General features: G+C 55.8%; 11 protein-coding genes across 11 annotated transcripts; 6 read left to right on the forward strand and 5 right to left on the reverse strand.

Moving 5' to 3' along the window:
• Positions 1-37: 37 nt before the first annotated feature.
• On the forward strand, positions 38-976 carry Malapachy_4108 (pin2 terf1-interacting telomerase inhibitor 1; the record flags this gene model as incomplete). The annotated part of the gene is made up of 2 exons (XM_018138563.1): positions 38-447; positions 475-976. 2 exons carry the CDS (start codon positions 38-40, stop codon positions 974-976), a joined length of 912 nt encoding a protein of 303 aa, XP_017992073.1.
• Positions 977-2327: 1351 nt separating this feature from the next.
• Malapachy_4122 (hypothetical protein) lies at positions 2328-3374 on the reverse strand (the record flags this gene model as incomplete). Its single annotated transcript, XM_018138577.1, has 1 exon — positions 2328-3374. One exon carries the CDS (start codon positions 3372-3374, stop codon positions 2328-2330), a length of 1047 nt encoding a protein of 348 aa, XP_017991969.1.
• Positions 3375-3615: 241 nt separating this feature from the next.
• Malapachy_4118 (hypothetical protein) lies at positions 3616-7653 on the reverse strand (the record flags this gene model as incomplete). Its single annotated transcript, XM_018138573.1, has 1 exon — positions 3616-7653. One exon carries the CDS (start codon positions 7651-7653, stop codon positions 3616-3618), a length of 4038 nt encoding a protein of 1345 aa, XP_017991573.1.
• A 143-nt stretch (positions 7654-7796) lies between these two features.
• Malapachy_4134 (nad fad-utilizing protein) lies at positions 7797-9932 on the forward strand (the record flags this gene model as incomplete). Its single annotated transcript, XM_018138589.1, has 4 exons — positions 7797-8132; positions 8163-8331; positions 8359-9300; positions 9328-9932. The coding sequence occupies 4 exons, from the start codon at positions 7797-7799 to the stop codon at positions 9930-9932; spliced, it is 2052 nt and encodes a 683-aa protein (XP_017992023.1).
• Positions 9933-10039: 107 nt separating this feature from the next.
• On the forward strand, positions 10040-12964 carry Malapachy_4159 (aminopeptidases of the m20 family; the record flags this gene model as incomplete). Its single annotated transcript, XM_018138614.1, has 1 exon — positions 10040-12964. One exon carries the CDS (start codon positions 10040-10042, stop codon positions 12962-12964), a length of 2925 nt encoding a protein of 974 aa, XP_017991695.1.
• A 31-nt stretch (positions 12965-12995) lies between these two features.
• Positions 12996-14842, reverse strand: Malapachy_4175 (hypothetical protein; the record flags this gene model as incomplete). Its single annotated transcript, XM_018138630.1, has 5 exons — positions 12996-13553; positions 13588-13704; positions 13731-13766; positions 14018-14728; positions 14756-14842. 5 exons carry the CDS (start codon positions 14840-14842, stop codon positions 12996-12998), a joined length of 1509 nt encoding a protein of 502 aa, XP_017991629.1.
• Positions 14843-15457: 615 nt separating this feature from the next.
• Malapachy_4171 (hypothetical protein) lies at positions 15458-16085 on the forward strand (the record flags this gene model as incomplete). Its single annotated transcript, XM_018138626.1, is given in 2 exon segments — positions 15458-15472; positions 15486-16085. The coding sequence occupies 2 exon segments, from the start codon at positions 15458-15460 to the stop codon at positions 16083-16085; spliced, it is 615 nt and encodes a 204-aa protein (XP_017991625.1).
• Positions 16086-16262: 177 nt separating this feature from the next.
• On the forward strand, positions 16263-17963 carry Malapachy_4141 (protein arginine n-methyltransferase; the record flags this gene model as incomplete). Its single annotated transcript, XM_018138596.1, has 1 exon — positions 16263-17963. One exon carries the CDS (start codon positions 16263-16265, stop codon positions 17961-17963), a length of 1701 nt encoding a protein of 566 aa, XP_017991655.1.
• Positions 17964-18041: 78 nt separating this feature from the next.
• Positions 18042-19856, reverse strand: Malapachy_4144 (translation initiation factor eif-3a; the record flags this gene model as incomplete). Its single annotated transcript, XM_018138599.1, has 2 exons — positions 18042-19801; positions 19829-19856. The coding sequence occupies 2 exons, from the start codon at positions 19854-19856 to the stop codon at positions 18042-18044; spliced, it is 1788 nt and encodes a 595-aa protein (XP_017991650.1).
• Positions 19857-20029: 173 nt separating this feature from the next.
• Malapachy_4133 (glycoside hydrolase family 31 protein) lies at positions 20030-23137 on the forward strand (the record flags this gene model as incomplete). The annotated part of the gene is made up of 1 exon (XM_018138588.1): positions 20030-23137. The coding sequence occupies one exon, from the start codon at positions 20030-20032 to the stop codon at positions 23135-23137; it is 3108 nt and encodes a 1035-aa protein (XP_017992028.1).
• A 17-nt stretch (positions 23138-23154) lies between these two features.
• On the reverse strand, positions 23155-26116 carry Malapachy_4153 (ecm31-3-methyl-2-oxobutanoate hydroxymethyltransferase; the record flags this gene model as incomplete). Its single annotated transcript, XM_018138608.1, has 3 exons — positions 23155-24975; positions 25057-25081; positions 25107-26116. 3 exons carry the CDS (start codon positions 26114-26116, stop codon positions 23155-23157), a joined length of 2856 nt encoding a protein of 951 aa, XP_017991687.1.
• Between the last annotated feature and the right edge of the window lie 943 nt (positions 26117-27059).

Here is a 27059-nt window from a genome sequence, read left to right on the forward strand (position 1 = left end):
CAAATCGGTTATATTTTTTTTGTACTATTGCTGCTGCATGGGGCTATCGGAACCGCGCAAGAAGCAACGCCTTGTGAGCGCTGCTAGTCAGCGCAATACGTCATGGATGAATGATGCGTCCTTACCAGGACAACGAATGATGTCCATGATGGGCTGGTCACCAGGTACAGGTCTTGGTACCACAAACAAAGGTATGACGACCAACATCACTGTGGCCATGAAGTTGGATAATAAGGGCATTGGTGCCCAGCGTCATGAGCGGGAGGCGTTAGCGCAAGGTAAAGCAGATGCATGGATTGGTGCAGGTGGTGACTTGGGGTCGCTTTTTGATCGCTTGAATCAGGCGAATGATACCTCTGACTCCAAAGACACTCCTACGACATCGACTGCTGCCGTAACCGCTGTGGCAGCAGTGAGCGAACCACGGCCAGTATTTTCACGATTAGCGTACGTATCCTATTTCTAACATGCCAGGCACCGTGCTAAGTTCCGTCGTGCTAAGCAAATGGTTGGCACAAATGCTATGAGTATGAATGAAATTTTGGGTATCAAGCAAGGCGAGTCCAGTGACATTGGTTCGCCTGCTATTTCTACTCCTGTATCTACTACGACCAGTAGTGCAGAAGAGTCTGACAGTGAGAGTGACGACCTATCTGAACGCAAGTCGAAAAAGAAGGAAAAGAAAAAGTCCAAAGAAAAGACCAAGTCCAAGGACAAAAAGAAAAAGGACAAGGGTGACAAGTCGAAAAAGAAGGATAAGAAAAAGTCCAAAAAGGATGCCGCTGTAGTTTCTTCTAAGCGGAAGCGTGACGCGAATGAAGAAGAAGAGACAGCAATTCATCTTGAAGAGGAGTCTAACGTCATCATGAATACTAGTGGACAATACGTGTTCCAGTATTTGTCAAACAAACTTATACGCAAGAAGGCTGAAATTGCTCAGCGCAAGCGCGAACAGGGCATATGGTGGGGTTCATAGTGTTCATACCTTTTTACTTGGATGTTTCTGCCGGCAATGGACGTTCGTTGGGTATCGGCGCATCGCGCATCTGTTTCACCTGCATGTCACGCATAGACTGTTCAATCATCGGCTGAAAAATGTAATAGCCAGAGGCCACGCCAACGACCGTCGCCACCAACAAGCTACCTAGTTGTGGACGCGCCATGATGGAAGTCAGAATGGACCGTGATCGTAGGCGTTCCTCGCTCTCTCATCACGTGCTAGGTAGGTGGCGGACGGGTGGTATATACTTGCACCTCCACGCGGCGTAACGCACGGGCGGTTGTGCCAAAGGTGCAATTCGTCTGGTTGTCAGATCTCTTTCTTACAACGCCACCATGTCAACTGCGCATGTGTGGCGACCTCGACCCGCGTACCAACGGTACCATCGAATGTTAAATGTGTACAGGTACCACATTTTTTTAATTGGCACTCTGGGAGGCATCATTCTCCTTGGTTCCTTTGTGTCGTTTCTATTTAAGTTGAACCACTTCAACTTGTCACTCTCGCAGATTCGCGCGACAGATTATCTTGCCTTTAAAAACCTGGAGCGTACAGCTCCATCAGTATGGGCAGATCGCAGGAATTGGATGAATGTATGGTTTGTGAAACTGGCATGGTTCTGGAATACGCTGTGCATTCTGCTCATCTCTTTCACCCTGAAGCGCACTGGTGGTGGCTTGCGTGGTGAAATGGGTAAAGTCAGTGTGCCTGCGCGTCTTCATTCGTGGCATGATGTGCTTGCTTCAAAAACGTTCCTGCGCTGGATCATCCCCACACTTGGCTGGTTCGGCTTGACGCAATGGATGCTTGGTGCACCGTTGTTGGAGCGATTGCATATAGCCACTGGTGCTGCATGCTATGCAAATTCTGTAAGTGTCGATGAGAGTTTGTGTAGGACGCGTGCTCCTATCAGTACTACATCGCACCCCATTCTCTATGAGCAATTCCATCCAGCTTTGCAAGAGCACGCCGGGCCTATTCGTGCTGGATGGCATGGTGGCTTTGACGTGTCTGGCCACACCTTTGTGCTGGTTCTGAGCATTCTTTTGTTGGCAGAAATGATCATACCATATATCCCCTCGTGGATGACATGTCATGCCATCCCTTCGCACCTGCAAAGTCATCGACGCGTGTTCGCCAGTGGTTCTGCTCTCACCCGTTTACTCAATGCGGTGGCTCTTGTATCTACAATGACTCTTCTCGCATTATGGTGCTCTATGCTATTCTCTACAAGTCTTTACTACCATACGGCGCTAGAGAAGCTCGGCGGATACCTCTTCGCCTTGCTAGTGTGGGTGTGCATGCCTCGGGAAAGTGTGCATCTCACTTAGGCGGACCTTGCCTGCCATTCATGCCACAAAAACTGCAGTGCATTTGTGGGGTCAACCCAAGCGCCTGTATCGTCTTCCAATGCCATACGTGAATAATCGCCTTGTGCATTGAATACAATATCACGCAAAGCTTCCCATTCTTCAACCATAGTCGACGGAATCGTTTCTGTATAGATATCGATGTGCTTCTTGTCCTCTTCCAAGCTCGCTTGTAGCGCTTGGGCTGTAGCACTTGCACGTGCCGGCACACCGCGAATTCCAATGCGCAATGGTTTGTCATCGATGCGCATTTTGGCCAGGCCTTCTAACGGATCTTTCTCCACGACTACTTTTCGCAAGACATGTGCGTCGCGTGAGCAGTCTCCATAGTCTTTAGGGGTGGTATGCACAAAGTGCTGCAGCACTGGCATACGACGAATCGCGTCCACTTCTGAATGGGATAGATTCACATCACATACGCGCAGTTCCTGTACACGTCGGAACATGGGCGCATCAAAGGCTGAGATGAAGCTGTGTGGATTGATGGACGTAATGCATCGTGGCTGACAAGCTGTGCCATACGACTGTACAATATCTGCTGCCACCAAGGAACCACTCAATGCAATATCTTCTAGGCGCCGGCAGGCACGAAGTACAAAGCGTGTATCATTGTACACTTGCTCACGTTGCTTTTCCAAGTAGGCCGAGTCACCCGGCATCGGCAGAGATAGAATGCTTAGGAAATCTGATCGCGCATGTGTAGGACCAATCCATAGTCGGCGCACAGCGCGTGCAACTTCGGGTCGTGCACGAACAAGGGATGCAAAGTTCTCAAGGGCAGATGCCGAGCACAGCTCGACGCGGGTATAGGCTGAGGTTTGCAGAACTTGCCGCCATACATGATTGAGCTGCAATAGCCGGACAGCTGTCACTTGATCAAGGTAGAGGGCATACGAAAATATTTTTTGAAGAATCTCAGAAGGGATATAATATCCTGTGGGAGCGCGTGACGAGGAAGCCGTAGGTGTATGAGACGCGCTTATCGTGACATTGGCACGTCGCATGGCTGCAAAAATAAACGAGTGTTAGGCCGATCTTGTTTAAAATAGAAACTAGCCGGGGGATACGTGTGCCGATCTTCTCCACATGTACACCGAGTAGCCGGAGAGAGGGAGAAAATCATACGTTGGTTGGTCCCATCGCCGATCAATGCGGGGACCAAATCGATCCTCCACTTGTCATTTATTTTCTTTGAGATCTAAAGCTATAAAGGATTATCAAAGCCATGGCCTAGGCACGAGTCACCTATTTTCGGCGCCGTAAACCGAACAAACGCTGTGCGGTATCGCGCGCTCGACGCTTTGTGGTCGATGCTGGAGGTGCCTGGGCTGCTGGATCGTACCACGATGAAGGCTGAGCGCCTGTCGCCTCGTTCATCGCTGCAAAGTTTTGCGGCATTTTGGCAGGCGATTTGGGGGGAGGCGTCGGCACCGATTCTGCGCCAAAGGAGGTCTCAGCTGGTATGTTCGACCCTGGCGCTATGCGCGTCACGGATGAGAATGAATGAGATGATGGCATCTCCTCCACGGAGACAGGCCGGGGCATGGGGGCCTCGTAGGTTTCAGGGGCATAGTACGCTTGAGGTTGTGTCGTAGCAGCGTGAGATGTGTAGGGTGGTTGAGGAACGTCCCCTGCGGTGGGCATAATTGCCGGATCAAAGTACGACTGTGATGGTTGGGCGAACAATTCCGCATTTTGTTCGTAGGTATACGCGTTCGCATCGTAGTGTGCTTGTGCGTACTGTGGATCGTCGGCATGTTGGGTCATCTCCTGGTCGTAATACGGCATGTCATAGGCTCCCTGAGCAGGGGTCTGGGTCTGGGCCTGAGCATAGGGATGCCATGCCGCCTGCGAAAACGTGGCAGTGTCGGTCGGCCACGGCGCCGGCTGCATTGAGCTGGCTGGCGGCGATACCGTGGAGTCCTGGGACGCAGGTCGGTTCATGTCGCGGCTCAGGGCGGCTGACGTCCGCGGCTGACTAGTGCTCCAACGTTGCGGCGGTTCTTCCAACGCCGACGACGCCTGCGTCTCTGCCTGCGCCTGCGCCTGAGCCTGCGCACGTCGCCGTGCTTTCGCGCCTCGCTTGCCAGGCAGCGGGTTCGTCAGGTGAGAGAAGAACGAATGTTTGGACTGCTGCGTTTGTTGAGACTGCTGGGACGGTCGCGATGGGTTGGTGTACTGAGACGTGGACGTCCGCTGCGTCATCGATGGCTGCATCGGCTGACTTGCGGGGTTCGTGAAAGATGCTCGTTGTTGTTGCGACGATGGCCGTGGTGCGGCCGGTCCAGGTTCGCCCATGGCAGGTGCGCCTGGCGATGGCATCTGTGTAGTCGCAGGCGGTGCCGGTGTGACAGACGCTTTCGGTGCTTGCATCGCTGTGCCTGTCGGCAAGGGCGCTTCTGCGGCAGGTGGCTTGGGCGACGGGCCGCTGCTACTACCTGCCGCAGGTCCCTTCACCGCATCTTCTGCCGCGAGCGCCCATGGCGGAGGCGGTGTCAGTTTATGCATCACGATGTTCTGCAGAACATACATCCACTCACGGCACTGCAGTTCCGTGTCCGCGTATAAGTAAATCTTCTCGCCATCACGGAACGTGAGGCAGAACGAGTGCGGCATCGCGCATACATCCTCAGAATCACGTGCCCCAGCACTCTGCCCACACGGTTCGACTGACAACGCTTGGACCAAGTCGATGCGTGTGGTAGGCCGACGCGTGACTTCATTGTAGCAAATCAGGTTGAGACCGACAATGCGCATGGGCCGACGTCGCCATGAGGAGCAATCGCCACCAAGCTGTGTGAGTGTGCCTTCGTATGTCGTCGAGGTATTTCGCCATGCCACAGCGTTCATCCCTTGCACGGCCTCGTCAATGTTGCCAGGCAGTGTGCCTTCGAGCGATTTGGGCACCGGCGGCAAGTAAAACAAGTGGATGTGCAGTGTGCCCCGCGACTTGGACGAGGTCCAGCGGTTCGTGCGTGTAGCCTCCACGTCCAGCACAGGCATAGCCATGGAGAGACGTTTCGTGTAGCACTGTGCACGGACTTCGTCCAGCACGACTTTCACCTGGCCCAGGTACGGTGTACGTGGCGTCGTAGAACGTGGCGCACCCAGGCCAGCGGTGCCTGTCTTGAGCTTCGAAGAACGTGTGCCCAAGTGCTTGCTAAAGAACTTGCCCACGCCACTTCGAGCCTCCCCACTCAAACCACCGAGCTCACTTGGCGCCCCTTCCGACTCGGCCCGCACCTGATCCAACATAAACGTAAGCGTAATCGCAAAGTTCGGGCTTTCCAGCAGTTCAAATTCCTGGTCGATAGGCGAGGCGCCGTCCTTGGCGCGATGCAGCGGCATCGATGCCGTCTTGACACGGTGAATACCGTTGTCGAGAATGCACGAAAACGTCGAGTCGGGGTATACCGGTACCGACGAGGGCGGGAGGTACGAGTCCATTGCCAGGAACAAACGGCCTGTGGTGTACATACCATGTGCCTCAGGCGCTCGCGTCGATGCTAGTGATGTACGTGCCAACGTTGCGACTTCGTTCGGCTGCTGCACTCGCTTCCATGCCTTGTGGCCGGCGTACGGCTGCTCGTACGGCATCATATCCACGTACACACCACGCTCATGGATGCGATACTTCTGGTCGCTTTCACGCACAATCCGGCGAAGCTCGCGGTCCAGGACGTTGCCGAACGCGGTTTCAGGGCCATTCGACTCATCAGCCTGGGGAGCGGGCGCTGTGGTATCTTCCTGCGTCTCATCCAGTGTAGGCTCAGCGTGCGACGCAGGCGAAAGGAAGACATCTGATCCATCTTCCGACGTGCCTGGCACTTCGTGGGCGGCCTGCACAGACCCCGTCTGAGAAACGCCGGCCGCGGAGGTCATACTCCCATCCCCGAACCATGTCGACTGCCGCTGCAACTCTTTTGAGAGCGTATGTGGCACAGTCTGGGCCGAGGTAGTAGCCTGAGATGCCTTCGTCTGCAGTTCGGAGGCCATTTGCGTCAGTGGACTCCGTAGCGAGGTAGCTGATCGACGTGCACCGACGCTGGGCTTCGCTGGGCTTTCGTATTGGCGCTCCATCCGAGCGCGAATCGCATCGCGCGTGATGTGAGGACGCACTGTGCGTGGGGGCAGTTCCACCGCGCGACGACGTGGTGCGGGGGCTGTATCGGTATCCTTGTCCAAGTTGTCAATTAGTATAGGGCTCCAACTGGGCAAAGTCGGCAGATCCGGGGTGGGCAAGGACGGCAGCGGTGCTGATTCTGGGCTTTTGTTCGAGACAATGCGACGCATCGTTGCACTGCGTCCTATTCCCGTCGTCGGCGCATCCGGGACGTTGGCCAAGCCGTCTTCTTCCAAGAGCTGATCCACGAGATCTGTGCCATCCTCCATAGCCATAGAGTCCTCTGCTAGCAAGGCATCCACATCTACCATCTCTTCCTCTTGTACAACGCCCTGCGGCGCCTCTGTAAGCACATCGTCGTCATGCGCCGTCGTGCGCATTGTCGTCATGGAAGGCGCATACTCGCGCGACATATCGTACATGCCTGGCTGTTGTGGCACGCCTGTATCGATCCCAAGCCCTTCCAGAAGGGATTGATCTGCCCGCGGTGCTAGGTCGAGCAGATCCATCGAGTACCCAAAACTGCGAGAGGGGGCCACATTGGGCAGCACGGGGGCGGGCTCCGTGGTAGGCTCCGTCGTGGAAGATACCGGAGCCTCGTTTGGATGCTTCCATGCATACTCCCGCGTAGGGCTATCCGATCGAAAGTTGGAAATGTGTGTTACTTTGACATCAGCTTGCGGCGGCGGCGGAGGACCATCCAACGACACATCGCTGGTCGGACCGGGGGTGGGGACGCTTAAGGACTGGCGTACCGCCTCCCTTTCGTCGTACGAAAGCGACATATTTGCCAGCGACTCGTCACTTGGCTTGTACTGTTCCAACACATCGTTCACGACGATCCGATCCACTGTCGAAAGGGATGGCATCGTCCCAGGCCGTCCTGACGTACCAAGGAAGAGATGGGCAGGAATCGCACTCTTCTCCTGATCCACACGATGGAACGGCTTGCTGCCAGCCTGGATGGCCGACGCAGGGCGGTCCATGACGCGCGGCATGCGCGTGTCTGTGCTTGGTGCCGTGGATGGCGTCTTGGAAATCACAGCACCAAGGCCAAGGTGGGCACTAAACGACTCATCCAGCGGCTTTTCCGCTCGATACTCTTGGTCCATTGGCGCGGGGACAGGCATGTTGCCTGATTCCTCCTGGGTACGCCGCATCGTTCGCGCTCGCTCGACGGCAACTCAGAGACCGATGGGCGCGCGGCACAACACTGGTCGTCCATCCAAACAGTTCGCGTCGGCGCGGCCATCACGTGACACCAACAAGCGTACTCCACTTCTTCGTATGCCTACGACACGACATGCTGCATCGATGGTCGGTCGCGCGTGTATGGGTGGCACAGCGTAGTAGGTCGTATGCTACGAGTGCAAGCCACGTTCATACTGTGGTCATCGGTGGCGGTCATGCTGGCGTCGAAGCTGCGGCGGCGTCAGCTCGTACAGGCGCCTCCACAGTACTGCTCACGACGTCGGCGGCCACGATAGGCGAGATGAGCTGCAATCCCAGCATCGGCGGGATTGGCAAAGGGACACTGACACGCGAACTCGATGCTCTGGGTGGTTTGGGCGGCCTTGCGGCCGATCATGCAGCGATCCAATTCCGTATGCTCAATCGATCCAAAGGTCCTGCAGTGCATGTACGTATGACGTTGCTCACATCCGTGTAGGGACCACGTGCACAGATGGACAGGTATTTGTACAAGACACGCATCCAGTCCATGCTGCGTGAGCAGCCACACCTGATGATTCGCGAGGCCCATGTCCATGGCCTCGCGTTGGCCTGGTGCGACTCGCCGCAGGAGGGGCGTGTGGCGCATGTCACAGGTGTCTTACTACGTACGTGAACATCGACTTACCTTCCAGAATCGGGCGAAATGATTCCATGCGACCAGGTCGTACTATGTACGGGCACTTTTCTCTCCGCTACTATCCTTTCTGGACTAACACGACGGCCGGCAGGGCGTATGTTGCCTATGCCTCACAATGGCGATGAGCCCAGCTCCGAAGGGCTTAGTATGTCGTTGGCACGTGCTGGCTTCCGCCTGGGACGCCTGAAAACAGGGACGCCGCCACGTATTGATGCTACCTCGGTCGATCTTGGCGCACAGAGTCCCAACGATACCCAGCCTCGCTCATCACGGTCGCCGGCATTGTCGGTGATTGCAGGCGACGACACACCTGTGGCATTCTCCTTTCTTCACCCAGACGGTCCACCGATCGACCCACAAGCACAGTTGTACTGTTATGGAACGCGAACGACACCTGAGACGCATGCCATTGTGCAAGAGCAGATCCACGGTGACGAGTACGAAATGACGAAGTACACCGGCCCACGGTACTGCCCTTCGCTCGAAGTCAAAGTCCTCCGCTTTGCTCACAAGACCTCGCACCCTGTATGGCTCGAGCCAGAAGGCTTTCCTTCCAATCCTCAAGGTGATGGCCAAGTGTTGTACCCGAACGGCCTCTCCTGTTCGCTTCCGCCGGCCTCCCAAGAGGCTATGATTCGTACGATCCCCGGCCTGGAAAAGGCTCGGATGCTGCGTCCAGGATATGCAGTCGAGTACGATCACATTGATCCACGAGAATTGCTGCCTACGCTGGAAACGCGGCGCATCGGTGGCCTGGCTATGGCAGGTCAGATTAATGGGACCACAGGCTACGAAGAAGCTGCAGCGCAAGGCATCTTGGCGGGCCTCAACGCTGGTCTGCGTGCACAGCGCCGTGAGGAGCTGCACCTGGCTCGCAGCGATGCCTTCCTCGGTGTTATGCTAGATGATTTGCGTCTTCAAGGTGTGCTTGAGCCGTGTACGTATCCCTCTTACTTACGCACAGATCGAATATTTACGTCTCGCTCCGAGTATCGTTTGTCCATCCGCGCTGATAATGCGGATCTTCGATTGACGCCGCGCCTCATGGCAGTGTGTCCGCAAGCCGTTTCGTCCGCTCGCGTTACCGAATTGACACGTGTCCAGGCCGACCTGGCGTACGGTATGGAGATTCTCTCACGCACTGTCATGACCTCTCGTGCATGGGCCCAGCGTGGTCTCGCAGCCGCAGCAGAGGATGTACGGCCTGTGCGTGCTTTGGATATGCTACGTCGACCCAAGGTCTCTATCGCGGATGTATTGCCGTACGTGCCTGACTTGCATGCGCTGCCTCCACGTACTTTGGAACGGCTAGGAATCCAAGCATCATACATGGCCCTTTTGGAGCGTCAGGCACAGGATATCGAGGCCTTTGAACGAGACGAAGCCTTGACGTTGCCCCCCTTGGACTACCACACTCTTGCTGGACTGAGCGATGAAATGAAGGAAAGGCTTACCGATATCCGTCCACGTACGCTAGGTGAAGCGAAACGTATCGTTGGATTCACACCAGCCTGCTATGCCATTCTTTGGCGGCAGGCGACCCTCGCCGTTTCGACACAGCGTTCGTAGCGCCATATACCTCCACATAAGCAACGGCCCCAGGCTTCGTGTCCTCCTCCACTTGGTCGTTACGCCGAAGCGAACGCCGAACGATTGTCTTCCTGTTGCTCTCCACGATGGCGTTCATGACTGACGAAGAGCGCCTGGAGTACCAGGAGCGCAAGTTGGCGCATACCGTACCTATTGAGTACAAGCGTACGCGCAAGCCCATGGTCAAAGAGCTGCTTTCGATTCTGGTGGCAGCAGCTATGCTCGTGTGGGTCACGTTGCACTACCACTACCGCCTGCCAGCGCCATTGCAGGCCACAACTCCGGAGCTACCGCGTCCTGGGATGAAGGCCAGTGAGGGATGGTACAGAAAGTTTTTCGCGCATGAACTGGATACGCAGTCTGCGCCTGCCTATCATCCCTTTGACAACACCTCGTCAGCGCAAGCGCCGATCTACAATGGACCTATGCACACGTACTTCAGCGAGGCCAATGCTATGATGACGATGCAGTACCTATCTGAAGGAATTGGATACCGTGTGGTTGGAACGCAGCAGCACATCGATGCGGAAGCATGGGTCGAGTCAATTCTCCGTCGGTACGAAGGTACGCACGCTACAGGCGAGTCGTACCAGACGGAGGTGGAAGTGTTTAAGCAGGTGGGCGATGGTGCCCACCGTTTCGAGATCCTGGGTCATCCTGTGTGGAAGAAGTACCACAGCATGTCAAATCTGATTGTACGGATCTCAGACGGCACGGACGAAGGCAAGGCACAGACACTGCTTCTCAATGCGCATCTGGACAGCACACTGCCTTCGCCTGGTGCTGCGGATGACGCTGCAGGTGTTGCTATCATGCTAGAGGCGTTGCGAGTGCTCACCATGCCTGGTGCACCACGCTTGAAGCATGGCCTCATTCTCCTGTTCAACAACGGAGAAGAATCTCTGCAGGATGCCTCGCACTTGTACATGACACAACATGAGACCAACACCTCTGTCCGTGCTGTGCTTAACATGGAAGCATGCGGTGTATCGGGCCCTACTCTCCTTTTCCAAGCAACAGACGACGTGCTTATCAACGCGTACGCCAAGGTCCCGCATCCTTTCGGTACTGTGTTGGCCAGTGATGTGTTCTCGTCCGGTGTGATTATGAGCGACACGGATTTCCGTCAGTTTGTCGAATATGGTCTTGGCTTGCCAGGTCTGGATATGGCGATTGTCGGCTCTTCCTACCTGTACCATACGCGTTTGGATGTGCCTGCGTACATTGAGCGAGGTGTGATGCAGCACTTTGGCGAGAATGTATTTTCCCTTCTTGAATCTCTTGCTCTCAACCCTGACTCGCAGCTGTCGGAAGCTCGCCGCTGGCCGTACGACATCAAGCGTGTGCTGCCCGTGTACTTCTCGATGTTTGGTACCTGGTTCATCAACATGCCAGCTCGTTTGTTCAAGAACATGATCCTTTCGTTGGGTGTGGCTGTCAACTTCCTTCTAGCCTCGATCAACACGTCTGAAACGCGTGTGCACTTCATTTCATACTCGCTTCTGTCGGCCCTTGGCTTGGTAGCAAGCTACGTAGCGGCTATTCTCGCCGCCAACGTCGTGGCACTGACACTGCGCGGTGTGAACATGCCGCTTTCCTGGTTTGGACATGAATGGTATGCACTAGCTCTGTTTACTCCGCCGGCGATAGCAGCTGTGGTGGGTACACAGTTGATACTCCGCCGCTTTGCCGAACGTTCTCGTCGGCCGTACTTGGAGTTGTCCACGTTCTCTGGCCACAGCATCGTATACACACTGTGCCTTATGGTGATGAACATGTACGGTCTGGGCTCTGCCTACTTGATGTTCACCGCTACACTGGCCTTCTTTTTGCCTCTCTTATTCAATGACTTTGTGTTTATTGGTCTGCCGGCTATTGCGGAAGGCAAGGTCGCACCGGATCGTCGTGTGCGCTTGGTTTCGTACTTTCTTGCCCTGCTTCCTGCTGCGACCATGGGAGCAGAAGGCGTGATTTCGTTCCTGGATTTGCTTGTTCCGCTTATGGGCCGTATGGGTACCGAGGTGCCTGTGGACCATGTCATTGGCACTTTGGTTGCTGTCCTCGTGACGCTCAATGCCGGCTTCTTTGTGCCTCTATGCCACCGTTACGGCGCACGGTTCATGCACCATGCTGTGCTAGTCCTTCTCGGTGTAACGGCCGTGACAACAGCTTTCTTTGCTATGCCTGGTGTGCCGACGTTTGACAAGACGCATCCACGCCGTTTGCTACTCCATCATGTTGAAAACATTACCAGTGGTGAGTGGCATGTGGCTTACTCTTCGCTGGATTCGGCGAAGGAAAACCCTGCTATGGCCACAGAGCTGGAACGCGTCCTCCTTCACGGCGCTACGAATCACTCGCTCAGCTGGGATGACTCCCCCCAAGTGGCGGCGGACATGGACATTCTGTTCCCTCTGACGCACTTTATCGACACCTCGCGTGTCACACTCCCATCTACCCCAGCACGTGAGGCGGCTTCCAAGGACATGCAGCGTTGGTCTCAGTTCCGTGTGACCTGCGACGACATTCGCATCGATCCTGTGAATGCGACGCGTGAAGTGGTTCTTCGTTTGCATCACCCTGAGATTGCATGGTCGACGCTCTCCTTTGATGCGGAGGTATTAGATTGGGACTTTGCCGAAGCGCCCCCTAGTGGCTGGCAACGTCATCATTTGAAAGATGTGTCGCGTCTTGGTGCCAATGAATTTGCCATGCGCCTCGTGCTTAAGCTCACGCCTGAGCAAGTGGCTTCCTATGCTTCGCACAAGACTCGTCGCGACACTCTTCTACGCTCCCCACCCTTCCACACGGAAACGGCCATTCATCCCAGCCGACTCCGTGTACACTACTCGGGCTTGGATGCGTTCGGTATGTACCCACACCACAAGAATGTTGGTATGGACAGGCTCTCGATGCAGACATTAGCAGAGTTGGATGCTATGTTTACCTCATCGTTCCCTGAAATCGATCCGATGCTCATGTCTGTCATTGCCGGTGTGGCTGAGTGCTAAGTAGTCATCTAGTATAACACGCTATCTACACCTACGAACGAACTGTGCAGTCGATAGTATAGGGAAAAGGGCAAAGTCCAGCCTCAATGATGGGGGGTATGCGGGCTTGGTGCTCGTTGGCAAATGTCATGGCCGTCATGAGAAATTCAGTGAGATCTGACTCGACATGTTTGGTATCTGAGTCCACATTGGTATAATCCACATGGAGGCCAAGAACCCACTGCTCAAATACATCTGTGTCTGTGGATTCATGGGTAGCGTCTAGCACCAGGACGCGACTTGCATCACGCTCACGGCCATTCCCGCTCATGCGCGTGCCTGCCAATGCCGACGCCATCCAAGAGTAGGGCGATTGAAATACCGCATAGGATTTTTGACTGCTTGGCTGGCTCGAGCTGAATCGGTCTGGTGTTGACGCACGTGAAGGCCGCTCACTCCCAGGCGTGAGAGGCTTGTGCCAGCTTACGACAATATCCACGCACGTCTTATCATGTTCCTCCTGCCGATCCATATAGTTGTCCAACTGGCGAAATAGCTGCCTTGTCGTATCCTGTATTCGGGTAATGGTTGCCTCATCATTCACGCGAGGCTGTTTTATGTGAGTCCAGCATGGCTCCACGCACCATCTCCACACCCAGCACGGGCTCACTGCGGGGGTGCAGCAGTCCCAACAAACGCACAAAACAGATGGCGTGCAAAACACCCTCAACCAGTTCTGGTGCAGCTTCTCGGCCCACCATCTGAAGTCAGCGTAGGATAAACGTACTAATTCTCGCGTATATATGGGGATCCGCGTAGCTGCCTGCATGTTGTCGTCGTCAGCGGAGAACCTCCACACCGTCGCATCGGTCGAGCCACTTAAATCTACAACTTCATCCTCCTATTTCCCATCTATTACGATTTTCTTGAAGAGGGGATGAAACGGATTCGTTTCTCGTAGAATTCAACCATTCTCTGCGGGCAGCGTTGGTTCGTCATACTGGTCGGGAATGTAGCTGATGTGCCATCGCGAAATAATACCGTCGCAAAAAGCATATCGTGCATGCGCCGTACTTTTGTAACACTTTGGACAATAGGGTCCCAATCCGGTGTGTTGTACTTCTCTCGGTAAAATTGAGCATTCAATATAGGTGGTGAGAGGTAAAGGCTTGCCTTTGGAGGATATATGTGCGCGCGAGTGGGATCGCTTGTCTGTGCAGCAAATGGTGCCTGTTCTGGTGTTGAGAACGTGGATCTCTGTGCAGGGGTAGACATCATTGGCTCCGACATGGTCTCTGATTGCCACTCTGCTGGTATCGAGGGCTGTCGTGAGGGCGAGGTCAGCGTCGATGTGGTATACGGTGAGTGAGTGCCGTGCTCCTGCTGTACAAATGATTCAGATGATTGTATAGTCTCCTCCGTGGGCAGATGAGAACGCGACTGAGTTCTAAACTCTTCGCTCTTGACTTGCAGTGTTCCTAGGGGGTCAGAGGTATCGCGTGTGAACCCATCATGCTCTCCTTCCGGCTTGGAATACTCGCTCTGTGACTCTTCTTTAAATAAATCCGACGGTTGGTAATCCATTGTGTACACAGGTAGGGCGCTTTCTCGGCTCAATTGGTGCAGCGCTTCTACCTGCTTTTGCGCATCCCGATGTGTCATTCCCTGAAAACATGTCCAATACCGGTATACGAGACCATCTGCTTCTAACGCATACATCGCTGGCTCCCAGGTAAAGTCATCCTCCATATCACTCTGCCATTTAACACGATATTCCAATTGGCCCTGGGGTAAGTGTCCAATGGTACATACATTGACGGGGCTGATTCTATGCGCCACAATAGCCTCGACAACACCTTCTTCCATATCTGAGGCATCACTCTCTTGATGCTGTGACATTATAGGTAGTAATTAGCCGTAGCGAGGTGTAGTACGACAAAGTCCCAAGTGTGCGGCACGGAGAAGACCAGGGAGTGTCGGACTGGGATGCGAGTACTGCAGAGGTCCACGACTCTCCCTGCCTCCACATCCTTTTTTTTGCTTTTCTTTGCAATGGCTCGACGCACGCCATCCGCGTCGGGAGACAAGGACAAGCAAGCACAATTGCGTGCGTTGGAAGCACAGTTCTTCCAGCAGTTTGATATACCAGGTGCTAAAACGCAGGAAGACGCTCTGGAAAGCGAGACAGAAGACGAAGCGGACAGCAGTGAAGAACACGATGAGGACGATATCGTTGAGGCTGACGAAGACGAAGACGATGAAGATGAGGATGAGGATGACGAGGAAGGCAGTGGCAGTGATAAAAACGACTTTGATGATGACGAAGATTTATTGCAGCAAGCGCTAGCCAAAGGCCATACATCAGGCCCCTCGTCTCGTCGTCCTGAGCCATCTGGCACTGTCCATACCCCTGCAACCTCTGCACCAAAACGACGTGTACCTGAGACGGTGGTGTTCTCTGACCCTTCTTCACGTTCATCTACCCCTGTGTCGAAGGGCGCCTGGAAGCAATTTATGGTACGTGATCCTGTAACTTACGCAGTCATCGAAAATTGAGCATATCAACAAAGAGCCTCAGGGCTCTGCGCCTACGAAGGACGAGGACGTAGATGAAGATGAGGCGGATCAACGTGCCAATGATCGAAAACTATCGGAGCTGCTATCTACGACACTGTTTGCGCCTGGCGGCACCAGCACGGAAGGCAAGAAACGCAAACTTACGTCAACAACCAACGAGACACTCGCACGAATTATGGAGCTATCCTCCGCCGATACCATCCAAGGGCCATCGCTTGGTGTAGGTTGGGGCGAGAAGAAGCTCAAGGCGACTGAGCTTGGCAAGATGCCTGCGCGCATCCGTCAAGGTTTGCGTCGCGCGGCTGGAGAGCGACGTGATCGTGAGATCGAGACGCAAAAGGAGCTAGGTTTATGGAACCCCAAGATCCACAAGCAAACAGTCATGACGCGTGGATCAGAGACGGAGCGTGGCTCTCGTGCGACGCAGCCCAAACAGCGTCAGCGTGGTATCGGCAGCGGTGTGGGCAAGTTCCGTGGGGGTGTATTGCATTTGAGCGATAGCGATATCCGGCGGATTCGCGGCTCTCATCGCGGTGGCAGTCGAGGTGGTGGCAGCCGTCGCTAAATTCATTCCTACATGTACCATAGAAGGGGCGCAGCATGGCCCAAGCGTAGTACGTGGCCTCCACGTGACATTGAAAAAAGTCGTAGATGCACCTGCCGACGAGGTACGTAGCGCTGGCCGAGAGAGTGACGATCTGTGACTTGAACGACGATGGCCGCCTCCTCTTCTTCCGCAGAGATGGAGAGTGTGACTACGTCGGCACGTATGCTCAACACGACTGGGCCTGAGAATGATGCAGATGAAGTGTGGGCGGAGGAGGACGACAACTTTGATGGGTGGGAGGAAGCGCAGGTGCCTTCACGAGCGCTGTTCCCTGACGACTCGACGTCGTTTGAGAGTGCCGAGCAGGCGTTGGAGCATGCAAAGGCCCAGGGATGCGATCTTCGTGCCTTGGTGACTCGTTTGCAGCTGGATTCGTTCCAGGTGCTTCGCTTGATCAACTACATTCGTCGCCCATCGACGTCGCCACGCCCCACGCCTGCTTCTGTGATGGCGCTGACGGGGCATGAGGCATTCCTGCAAGATGACAAAGAGCTTCAGCCTGTGTCTGGCTACGAAGAAGATGGTCTACTGCAATTGGATTTGGCTGACGAGTCGACGAACGATGATCCTGCCGCCGAGCTTCAGATGCTGCGCCAGGCGTACAACGAGCTGCGTCGTCAGTACGCGGAACGGATCGGTATCACGTCCGATGTCGCGCAGCAGGACACGTCCGCTACGGCGGCGCCCTCTTCGGCATCTCGCAATGTCGATGCGCAGTACTTTGAGAGCTATGCCGGCCATGACATTCATCAGACGATGATTGCCGATTCCGTGCGTACGCTGTCGTATGCCAAGTTTTTGCTCTCGCCCGAGAATGCGCACCTTTTGCGAGGCAAGACTGTGATGGATGTCGGCTGTGGTTCGGGTATTTTGAGTCTGTTTTGTGCGCGTGCAGGTGCGAAGCAAGTGCTGGCCATTGATGCAAGTCCCGTCGCGGCGCGTGCCGAGGCCAATGTGCGCGAGAATGGATTCAGTCACGTTGTGCGTGTGTACCGCGGGAAGATGGAGGAGCTGGATACGCAGCTGGCCTCGTACGTGGGTCAAGTGGACGTGCTGGTGAGCGAGTGGATGGGCTACTTCTTGCTCTATGAAAGCATGCTTCCTTCGGTCCTCTATGCGCGTGACCGATACTTGCGTCCGGAGGGCATTCTTGCGCCGTCACACAGCCGGATGCTGCTGGCAGCTGCGACGGACTGTGGCGTGCTTTGCGAGCGTCAGCGGTTCTGGCAGGACGTGTACGGTTTCCGCATGCCGAGCATGACAGAAGGGCTTATGGACGAAGCTGCGACAGAGGAAGTGGAAGCGGAGGCGATTGTCAGCGATGCCGCGACGATTTGCGATCTGCCGCTGGAGACGCTACCGGTCAAGCAGCCTGAGTTCGTGTCGCCATTCCGTGTGACGGTGCAGCGTGACTGCACTGTGCATGGGTTTGTGTCGTGGTTCGATACTTGGTTTGCGCCTTCGCCACGCTTGCCATTTGATGCACTGCCGCCCGTCACGGTCTCGCCTGTCCAGCCGAGCGACGTACATGGCCTGACTTTGCACGGCTCGCAGGTGGTAGCGCCACCGAATAGTGCGTCGCAGGGCGAAGTCGTCTCGTTCACGACGTCGCCGTTCGGCAAGCAGACGCACTGGAAGCAAACCATCTTCTTGCTCAAGACCCCGATCGACGCGAAGCAGGGGACGACCATCCAGGGCGAGATTCGTGTCGTTGCGGCCCAATCCAACGAGCGTGAACTCGATGTCGAATTGCACTATGGTGTCGACGAAGACAAGCGCCCGGCCGGTGAGAAGCGCGTAGCGACGCGCATGATCCAAGTATACTCGGTGCGTTGAGAAGCGCGTTCATAGATGCTATGCATATATACAGCTACATGGCATGCCAATGCGCTTGCGCATAACGAGCCCGTCGGCTTACTGCAACGACGCGAGCTCCTTGCGAATGTCCGCCTCCGTGTCGATTTTCTGGAGCTGCGTCTGCTCGAGTGTCTCGCCGCGATCCCGGCGTTCTTTCAGCTGCTCGATCGCCTTGAGTTTCTTCGTCAGGTTGCGCAGCTTCTTTTCCACGGCACCCGCCTCGGAGCTGTTTGCACCGACATCCGCGGCGCCCATCACCGGCTTGGGTGCCGCGGCCGCCGCCTTGCCCTTGGCATTCTTAGCGCCTGTCTTTTCCGGCGCCCCAGGAATTTTCCGGCCCTTGCCGCCCGCCCGCGCTGCCGCGCCAGGGGGCACATACGCCTGCTTGGGCGCTTTGTCGTCCACGTCGCGACGCAAGTAGTCGGACGTCGAGGTGCCGGCCATACGAGCGCTCGGCGGCCTGTAGGCACCGACGGGCTTTGTAGCTGCGACCTGCTTCTTCGCAGCCAGCGCTGCGGCGGCCGCCGATGGCGTCGGCGCTGTAGGCATCGTAGCGGGGAACGCCGGCGGCTCGATCAGGTGGCGAGGACGCCATTGCGCTTGGTACATTTCGTCGACCATATCCACATGCACCAGCGCGCCTGTGCAGTGCCAGATGCGCACGCCATTTTCCACACGCAGACGAGGCGAGAGTGTGCCAGAAAGCAAGAACTGACCGTCGGGACTCCATTCGAGCACGGTGCTGTTGCTCGCGTCGATCGTAAACAGCTTGCCGTCCTGCAGACGCTCGCGATCCCACACATCCACCGTGCCTGTGAGGTTGCCAAAGCCGCCCAAGCAGAACAATCGGCCTTGCGGGTTGTACGCAATAAAGTTGCGCGGCTGCGTACCCAGCTCAGCAATGACATTCACGCGGTAGGAGAACACCACGGCCTTGGCCGGCATGTAGCCGTAAATCACGATGAATTCTCGGCTGTTGGGATTCCACGCAAAGTCATGGATCGGTCCTTCCTTGTCGAGACCCACACGGCAGTCAAAGTCGCCACGTGCCGAGAGCATATACAGATTTGTCTCGCCATAGTACGATTTGCCTGTTTGGTCATGGTCCGTCGACGTCATGAGGAGAAGCGAGGAGCCAGCCTTGTTCCACTTCATCGTCACCTTGTCCGCCTTGAAGAACGATTTTTGTGCAGCAGGCGTCACGCTAGTGCCGTCCTGCACGCCGAGGAGCGACGTAAGCGCGTACACACGCACGAACGCAGGCATGCCTTGCTTTTCCGGGAAAAAGACGGCCAGCGACGGCTGCCCGCCGGGACCGAGGTCAAACGACTGCATATTCTCCGCCTGCAACCGGCCCACCGCACCCTGCGCAAAGGCGGTAGGCTGGAACACTTGCAGCTCACGCGCCGTCTGTCGAACGCAGTAGTCTTCCTTGTCGGTGAACTGGAAGGCCCAGCCATCAATTTGGCGCCGCTCAAACGCACCGAGGAGCGTCCCTGTGGACGCGTCCCACACACGCAAGTTCTTGCTCCACGTGCCGTCGTCGCTCTTCACAGGACGCTCCCACGTCATGAGGTACGTACCACGCGGCGAGAATGTAATCTCGCTCGCCTTCGGCACAGGGATCTCATGACGCAATTGGACACTGGTATCGCTCACGTCGTAGATGCGCGTACTGCCTTCCAGCGCGACGGCCAAGCGCTCGCCGTTGGGACTATACTGCAGCATGCGTGCACCCACATGCGCGCCATCAAATCCCCCGACGCCCTCAAAGTCCGGGACACCGGCCTGTACACCTAAGCGCTTCTGCGCACGAACTGAGGGTCAGTCTGGCAGATACATACACGCCCACTGCAACGCTGCTCCGTCCATCGCTGCTGCCCAAACACGTTGCGTGGTGTAGCCCTGGCGAAAGCCGACGACGGCCCACCTTCGGCTTACCTAAGAAGGAGGCTTGGCTGGCTGGTTGGCTGGTTTGTGCCGTGGAGGTTTCGCTCCATCACGCCCGGGCGTATCCATTGATTGTCCTTTGCTCCACGAAGGCCATGCAGGTTCGTGCACTTTGCCTGGCGTGGGCCTGGATCGCCAGTGTCGTCACACTTGTGGCGGCGGTGCGATCCGGCGAATTCAAGACATGCCAAGATTCTGGTTTCTGCCGTCGTTTCCGTCGGCGGGCTGAGTACACTGAATCGTTCACCTCGTTTACGTCGCCGTACGCGGCTGAGGCCACCTCCCAGCTCACAGCCTGTGGGCCTTCCACCTACTGCCTCCCGATTGCGTCGAAACTGCATGAGGCGCACTTCGATCTGCGTGTGAGTCTCTACGACGATGGTAATGCGCGTGTGTACATGGACGAAGCTCAGCCGACATACGAGCATCGACAGCACTACAACGAGGCGCACGTATGGGGCGTCGAGACTATGCCTCAGCCTGCGGCGCATATCAAGCATGACTACAATGCCAAGACCAACACCGACACACTCACATGGCACCACCACCATGCAGTGCACATTGCGCATGAGCCCTTGCGCATTTCGTTTGTGCGTGACGGTGTGGTGCAGATGATCCTCAACGAGCGCTCTCTCCTGCACATGGAGCATTTCCGTGCGAAGCCTACTACGTTGCCGGACGATACCGACGAGGCACGGAACGAAGTGGCCTCACAGCGTGCTAGTGCTTTGGCCAAAAAGCACAGCGTGAGCAAGTCTGTCATCGAGCAGTGGTCGCGCTTTGAAGTGCCAGACCATGGTGAATGGGAGGAGACGTGGGCTGGGACCACCGACTCGAAGCCCAAGGGCCCAGAAGGAATTGCGCTGGACATTTCGTTCCCTGGCTACGATACACTCTATGGCCTTCCGGAGCATGCCAGCTCGCTTTCACTTCGGTCGACCAGGGCGCCTCCGCACGGCGAAGTGGACGAGCCGCATCGGTACAACGAGCCATATCGTCTGATGAACACCGATGTGTTTGAATACGAGTACGATAGCCCTATGGCGTTGTATGGCAGTGTCCCTGTCGTCCATGCGATTAGTCAGAGCAGTGCGGCAAGTGTGCTATGGATGAACGCGGCTGAGACCTGGGTCGATATCCACAAGACCAAGCGGCGTCCTGGTCCGTCGGTCCGTGGTACGATGCCGGCGGCCGCGGACGACGCTGCATCGCTGGCTGGCGGCTCGTCGTCGCATTCGTCGCACGTCTACTTCATGTCCGAGTCTGGCGTCCTGGACCTCTTTGTGTTCTTAGGTCCCTCGCTGCATCGCAATATGGAGCGCTTCATGTCGCTGGTCGGTCGGACAGCCTTGCCGCAGTACTTTGCGCTGGGCTACCACCAGTGCCGCTGGAACTACTGGTCAGACGACGATGTGAAGGACGTGAGTGCGCAATTCGACGAAAAGGACATGCCGATGGATGTCATGTGGCTGGATATCGAATGGAGTCGTGATCACATGTACGGCATATGGGATCGCCAAGCGTTCAAGGACCCCGACGAGATGGTCCATGCCCTGGATGCACGTGGCCGCAAGTTGGTCTTGATCATTGATCCGCACCTGAAAAAGACGGACGACTACTTCTTGTACCACGAGGCCAAGAGTCAGGACCTGCTGGTCAAGGCGCCCAATGGCCACGACAACTTTGAGGGCGTATGCTGGAGTGGCGACGCAAGCTGGATCGACTTTTTCCAGCCACGGACATGGCAATGGTGGATCGACTTTTACCATCTTGCGAAGCGCAAGCTCCTCGGCAATGCCCGCAATGTGTTTGTATGGAACGATATGAGCGAGCCTGCAATCTTCTCGGGCCCTGAAATCACGTCGCCCAAGGATGTTGTGCACTTCCCACACTGGGAGAATCGTGATATCCACAACATCAATGGCGCTATTCTGCACAACCTCACATCGCTGGGTCTGCGTCGTCGCGAGTTGGGGACCAAGGATGCGCATGGCCAAGCAGGTGTGGAGCGCCGTCCGTTTGTTCTGAGCCGCGCTTGGTGGATTGGCTCGCAACGGTATGGTGCTATCTGGACAGGTGATAACATGGGGACTTGGGAACACTTTGCCAACAGTGTCGCAATGATCTTGCAGAATGGTATGGGTGGTATGAGTTTCTGTGGTGCGGATATTGGCGGCTTCTTTGGCAACCCGGATGAGCAACTGTTGCTTCGTTGGTACCAAGCTGGTATCTTCGAACCGTTCTTCCGCGCTCATGCCCATATCGACAGCAAACGTCGTGAGCCATACCTGTACGAAGGTGCTATGGGCGACGCTTTGCGTGGCCTCTTGCAGCTGCGCTACCAGCTGCTGCCTGTGTGGTACACGGCGTTCTGGCACTCCAGCGTGAATGGCCAGCCTGTACTGACACCGCAGGCGCTTGCCTTCCCGAGGGATCCGGCTGGGTTTGCCATTGATGATCAGTACTTCCTCGGCGCCTCCGGTCTGCTGGTCAAGCCGCCTGTTGCCAAAGACACGGATCACGTCTCGATGTACTTGGCCGACAAAGAAGTGTACTACCACTTCCAGACCCATCGCACATATCACGCACCAGGCAAGCATGTCAACGTCCCCGCGCCACTCACGAGCGAAGTGCCGCTCCTTTTGCGCGGCGGCTCCATTGTCGCCACACGGGAACGACCACGCCGTGCCGCGGAGTTGCAACGTCTCGACCCATTCACGCTGCACATTGGCCTGCGACTGGATACACACGATGCAGAAGGGCAGCTCTACGTGGACGATGGCCAGACCTACGCGTTCCGCGACGACCATGCTTTCGTGGCGCGCCACTTTTCGTGGCAAAAAGAAGGACATGGCGCACGTCTGCGCTCCACGCCACTTACCGCGGCTCAGGCTCAGATGACGTCTCCTGCTGCGAACACTGCTGCGATGGACGCAGCGTTGCAGCAGCGTGGCAATGTCTTTGAACAGGCCATGTCGTCTGTACGTATTGAGCGGATCGTGGTGCTGGGCTACCCTCGCGCTCCGACATCGGTCGTGGGTCGCTCACGTGATGGTGAGCAGGTCGCGATTGAGTTTAGCTACACGCCAGCGCAGCGTGCCTCGGCGCAAACGACGGACAGCAGCCGTGAGCATGCTTCAGAGCTGGTCCTGCGCAATCCTGGCATGCCCATCGGCGACGATTGGGAAATTGTTTTCTTGTAGATGCTACATGTATGATCTTACCATTGCTCGGTGACGTGTCCTTGGGAAAGACGGAGGAAACGCCCACACGACCGAGGCCATTCTGTCTCGTAGTGACTTACGACGACCATCGCCATACGTTCCCGCCATGCCTGTTCTGCGGCACGTTCCTCCTCGTTGGCCAGCTCATCCCAGAGCCATGACGTGGACATTGCATCGTTGGGCGATTGCGCGTCAAGGAACGCACGTGCCTTTGCACATTGCTGTGCGCTCATGCCTTGGAACGGCTCGTCGAGTACGAGCAAGGCGGGACGATGAACCATGGCACGAAGGAGCAAAACGAGTGCTTGGGCGCCATGGGGGAGGCTTGTAAAGGCCATCTCTGCAATGTCATGGGCACGGGGCATTGCATTGCCACCGGCAGGGCCTTCCTGCCATAGCTCCTGCGCAAACATACGGACAAGGGACAGCACTCTCGCCTCCTGCGCCGGCGTACGCGAGCGCTTGGTAAAGATACCATGGAAACCTGACGCAATAGCATCAGCTACACTGAGCCCGCCGGCATCAAGGTGCTGCCGGGGGAACACATTAAAGAGTTCGGGGGATAAGTGGCCTATGCGTCGCTGCAGCAAGACATGCGCATTGGACGGCGCATCACGAGCTGCGCCCCACATACGCAGCATCGAGGCAGGCAACGCAAACGACCGAGGATTGTCACCTAGTAGAAGGGAAAGCAACGTCGTTTTGCCGCTGCCATTGTCGCCCATGAGCACCATACGCGTGCCGGGATGCAGCGCCAACGTCACATTACGTAGCACAGGGACGCCGCCATACTCAATCGAGACGTTGTGCATAGATACGATTGTCTCAGCGGCGGTCTGTCCAACACCTAAGCCCCGCGCATGGTTTTCCTTCACAAGGTCATAGCCGCCAAGCGCGTATCGCGTCGTGCTGGACGCCGATGTAAGCAGCGGGGTCGTCTTGGTCTTATCACCTAGCTGCGTAATGTACCCATCCTCGTCCACACGGAGGATGTGTGTCACAAAGGAGGGGACCGTATCCTGCTCACGCAAAAACACACACAGACGTGGCCGGCGTCGTGCATGGAGCGTGCCCAGCAGCTGGGAGAGTGACGCGCGTGTAGGCACATCCAGCCCTGTGAATGGCTCGTCCATCACAACAAATTCAGCGCCGCCCAGGAGGGCACGTAAAATACGGGCACGTCGCGTCTGCCCATTTGACAAGGCCACAACAGGGCGGTCCAATAAACTGTCCAGTGACAGGGACGGTGCCATGGCCATTATGCGATCCCGTACCTGTTCCGCCTCCGCACGTTTCTTATTTTCCAAGGCCTTACTCTCCCACTTAAGTAGGCCTGTGGTATCAGTATCCACAGGTGCAAGCGGATCGGGACGCATATGTTGGCGCGCAATAGCACCTGTGTATACACCGCACGACTCCATCAAATGTTCCCACAACGTAACGCGGTCCTGATCGCGTATGGAGCCATATCGTACAGAAAAGTCAACAAAGGCACCGTTGCCACCCGTTCGCGTCTCGAAGGCGACGTGAGCTATCGGGCGATGAGTCGTTGACTCCGTTTGCGATAATTGTGTAAGGAAAGGATGTACTGTATCATGTCGTTGCTCGGGCTTCTCAGCGCGCCGTGGTCGTACACGACCTAGCAAGATATTCAGAAGAGCCGCACGCACCTGGCCTCCTGTCTCAGCAGAAGGCGCAATAATCGCCCAGCATTCTATCGCGCCCTCATCGTTCACTTTCCACGTAAGCGCATTGCCCTTTTGTATGCACGGCGATGACGGCGATACCACGCCTTGCAAGTGCGGAATCTGTGCATTCTGCAGTGATACAAGGGCAGGACGTGATGACGCCCAAACGGCAGAGGCGTGATACACTCGTACGGGTCTCCCTAGACGCACTACCCAGGTGGGCCCTGCGCCGGCGCTTGTGGCATGTCGTCTCCACATACTAAGGTGCTACGGACGCTACCAGGGATTGAAATTTCGCCCATTCCTCTGACTTGATGCGATACGACTCCACAGCTGGATCAGGGAATGTGCCATCACGCACAGCCTCGGCAAATGCACGCATCGCCATAATTCGATGCACACCCAGCTGCGGTTGCGAGAACGTGCGTACAAACCGTGGCGGCGCTGGCCATTGCGGCGGCGCCGGCATAGCCGTCGATGGCGAGGACGATGCTTCTTCCAAGCCCGCAAGCACCGCAGAGACATGGGCAGGGCTGGCAAGATCACCTGCAATATCGCTACACACGAGAACTTGGCCATGCGTATAAGGACCAGCGCCGATCCCGATCGTAGGAATGCGAACACGCTCGCTGATCGCCGCACCGACCTTGGCTGGCATACACTCTAGCACCATAGAAAAGCAGCCAGCTTCTTCCAGCGCCTGAGCTATTTTTACCAGCTCCAGCGCACTTTCGGCAGTGTTGCCCTGTACACGAAACCCTGACGCATCGCTAAATCTCTGTGGCTGCAAACCAATGTGCCCCATCACGTCAATGCCAAGCTCTGTTAGCTGCTTGATTAGTGGTATAATTTCATGCGAGCCTTCAATTTTTACGGCGCCTGCTTGAGTCTCTTTCACAACGCGAATGACGTTCTGTACGGACGTGGTAAGGTCTTGGGTACACGACCCAAAGGGCATGTCCGCAATCACCATTGGCGCTCGAGGGCATCGTGCATCATATTGCAGGGCGGCGGCATGGATTGCCTGGTATACTGTTTTAGCATGGTGGATTGAGGCATCCAGGGTAAGAGAGCGAGTCGACGCATAACCAAGCGCTACGTTCGCTAGTGAATCACCCACAAGACACATATCCGCCCCGGCTGCACGCACAGAAAGCGCTGTAGGCAGGTCAAAGGCAGTTATGCATACAAGTCGTTGTCCTTCGTCCTTTGTCTTCTGCAGATCTGCGCGGCTTACAGGTGCTAGTGGCTTGGACGCGTTGGCCTGCATCGCAGGCACGGCCCATGCACTGGCACAAATCCGAGACGTATGAAAGAAGCGTGAGTTGCATACTGACTCAGATCTCGTAGCAGCGCGAAGCACGAAGCGATGAAGCATGGCCCCTTCCCACACCAAACAAGTTGTATGCGTTCCAAGTCACGGTCGTCTGGGCGATCTGCCAACACGAATCTGACTCACATTTTAGTCATCGTCCCATGTAGAAGGTATGGCATGGCCCAAGCGCTGCTGCTGGCTCTTTATCCAGAGCAAGTACTTCGATGTTCTCTGTCTTGGATACGTTATAGTCTTAACCATACATGTAGATCTATTTACCAATATAGTGAGTTTGTTGGTACCAAGAAAGATCGAAGTCAGCGCGCATCATAGCGATTGCAAAGGTCTCGATATATACATAATACATGTTCATGTACAGAGGCGCAGGACAGGTCGTAGCGGCAGATACAAACAATTCCATCTCAGGATGTTACACAGATAATGCGAGATCAGACTGATTACAGTGTCCTTTCATTATGGCGGATCTCATCGAGCTCCTGGTCAACGAAAGTTTGCACAGCTTTACTCAGCGCTTCCTTGTCATCTTGATGCGGAAGCACCACCAGCGTATAGTTCTTTATATCTCCCACAGGCGTATTCCAGGTGCAATCATACTCAGTTTCCCCCTTGGAAAAACCATTGTAGGAGCAAGACACTGAATACTCCTTGTAATGTAGGACATACTCAATGGGGTTGCCCACATTTAACGTATACACCGCCGTAGGAACGACAACAGCGGTAAGGAAGCCATAGAGTAGCTTCATTAGTGCACAGGCAACAAGGGGAGAATTTGGTGGGCGCAAAAAAAATAAATAAATAAAAAATCAGTTTGAGCCTTAACGAGACCTAAGCGCGCTTTCAAGCCATGTGCTCCCTGCTTGCCGAGAACCCTACGAAT

This window comes from Malassezia pachydermatis (genome assembly GCF_001278385.1).
Source record: "Malassezia pachydermatis strain CBS 1879 chromosome Unknown scaffold4, whole genome shotgun sequence".
Taxonomy (NCBI): Eukaryota; Fungi; Basidiomycota; class Malasseziomycetes; order Malasseziales; family Malasseziaceae; genus Malassezia; species Malassezia pachydermatis.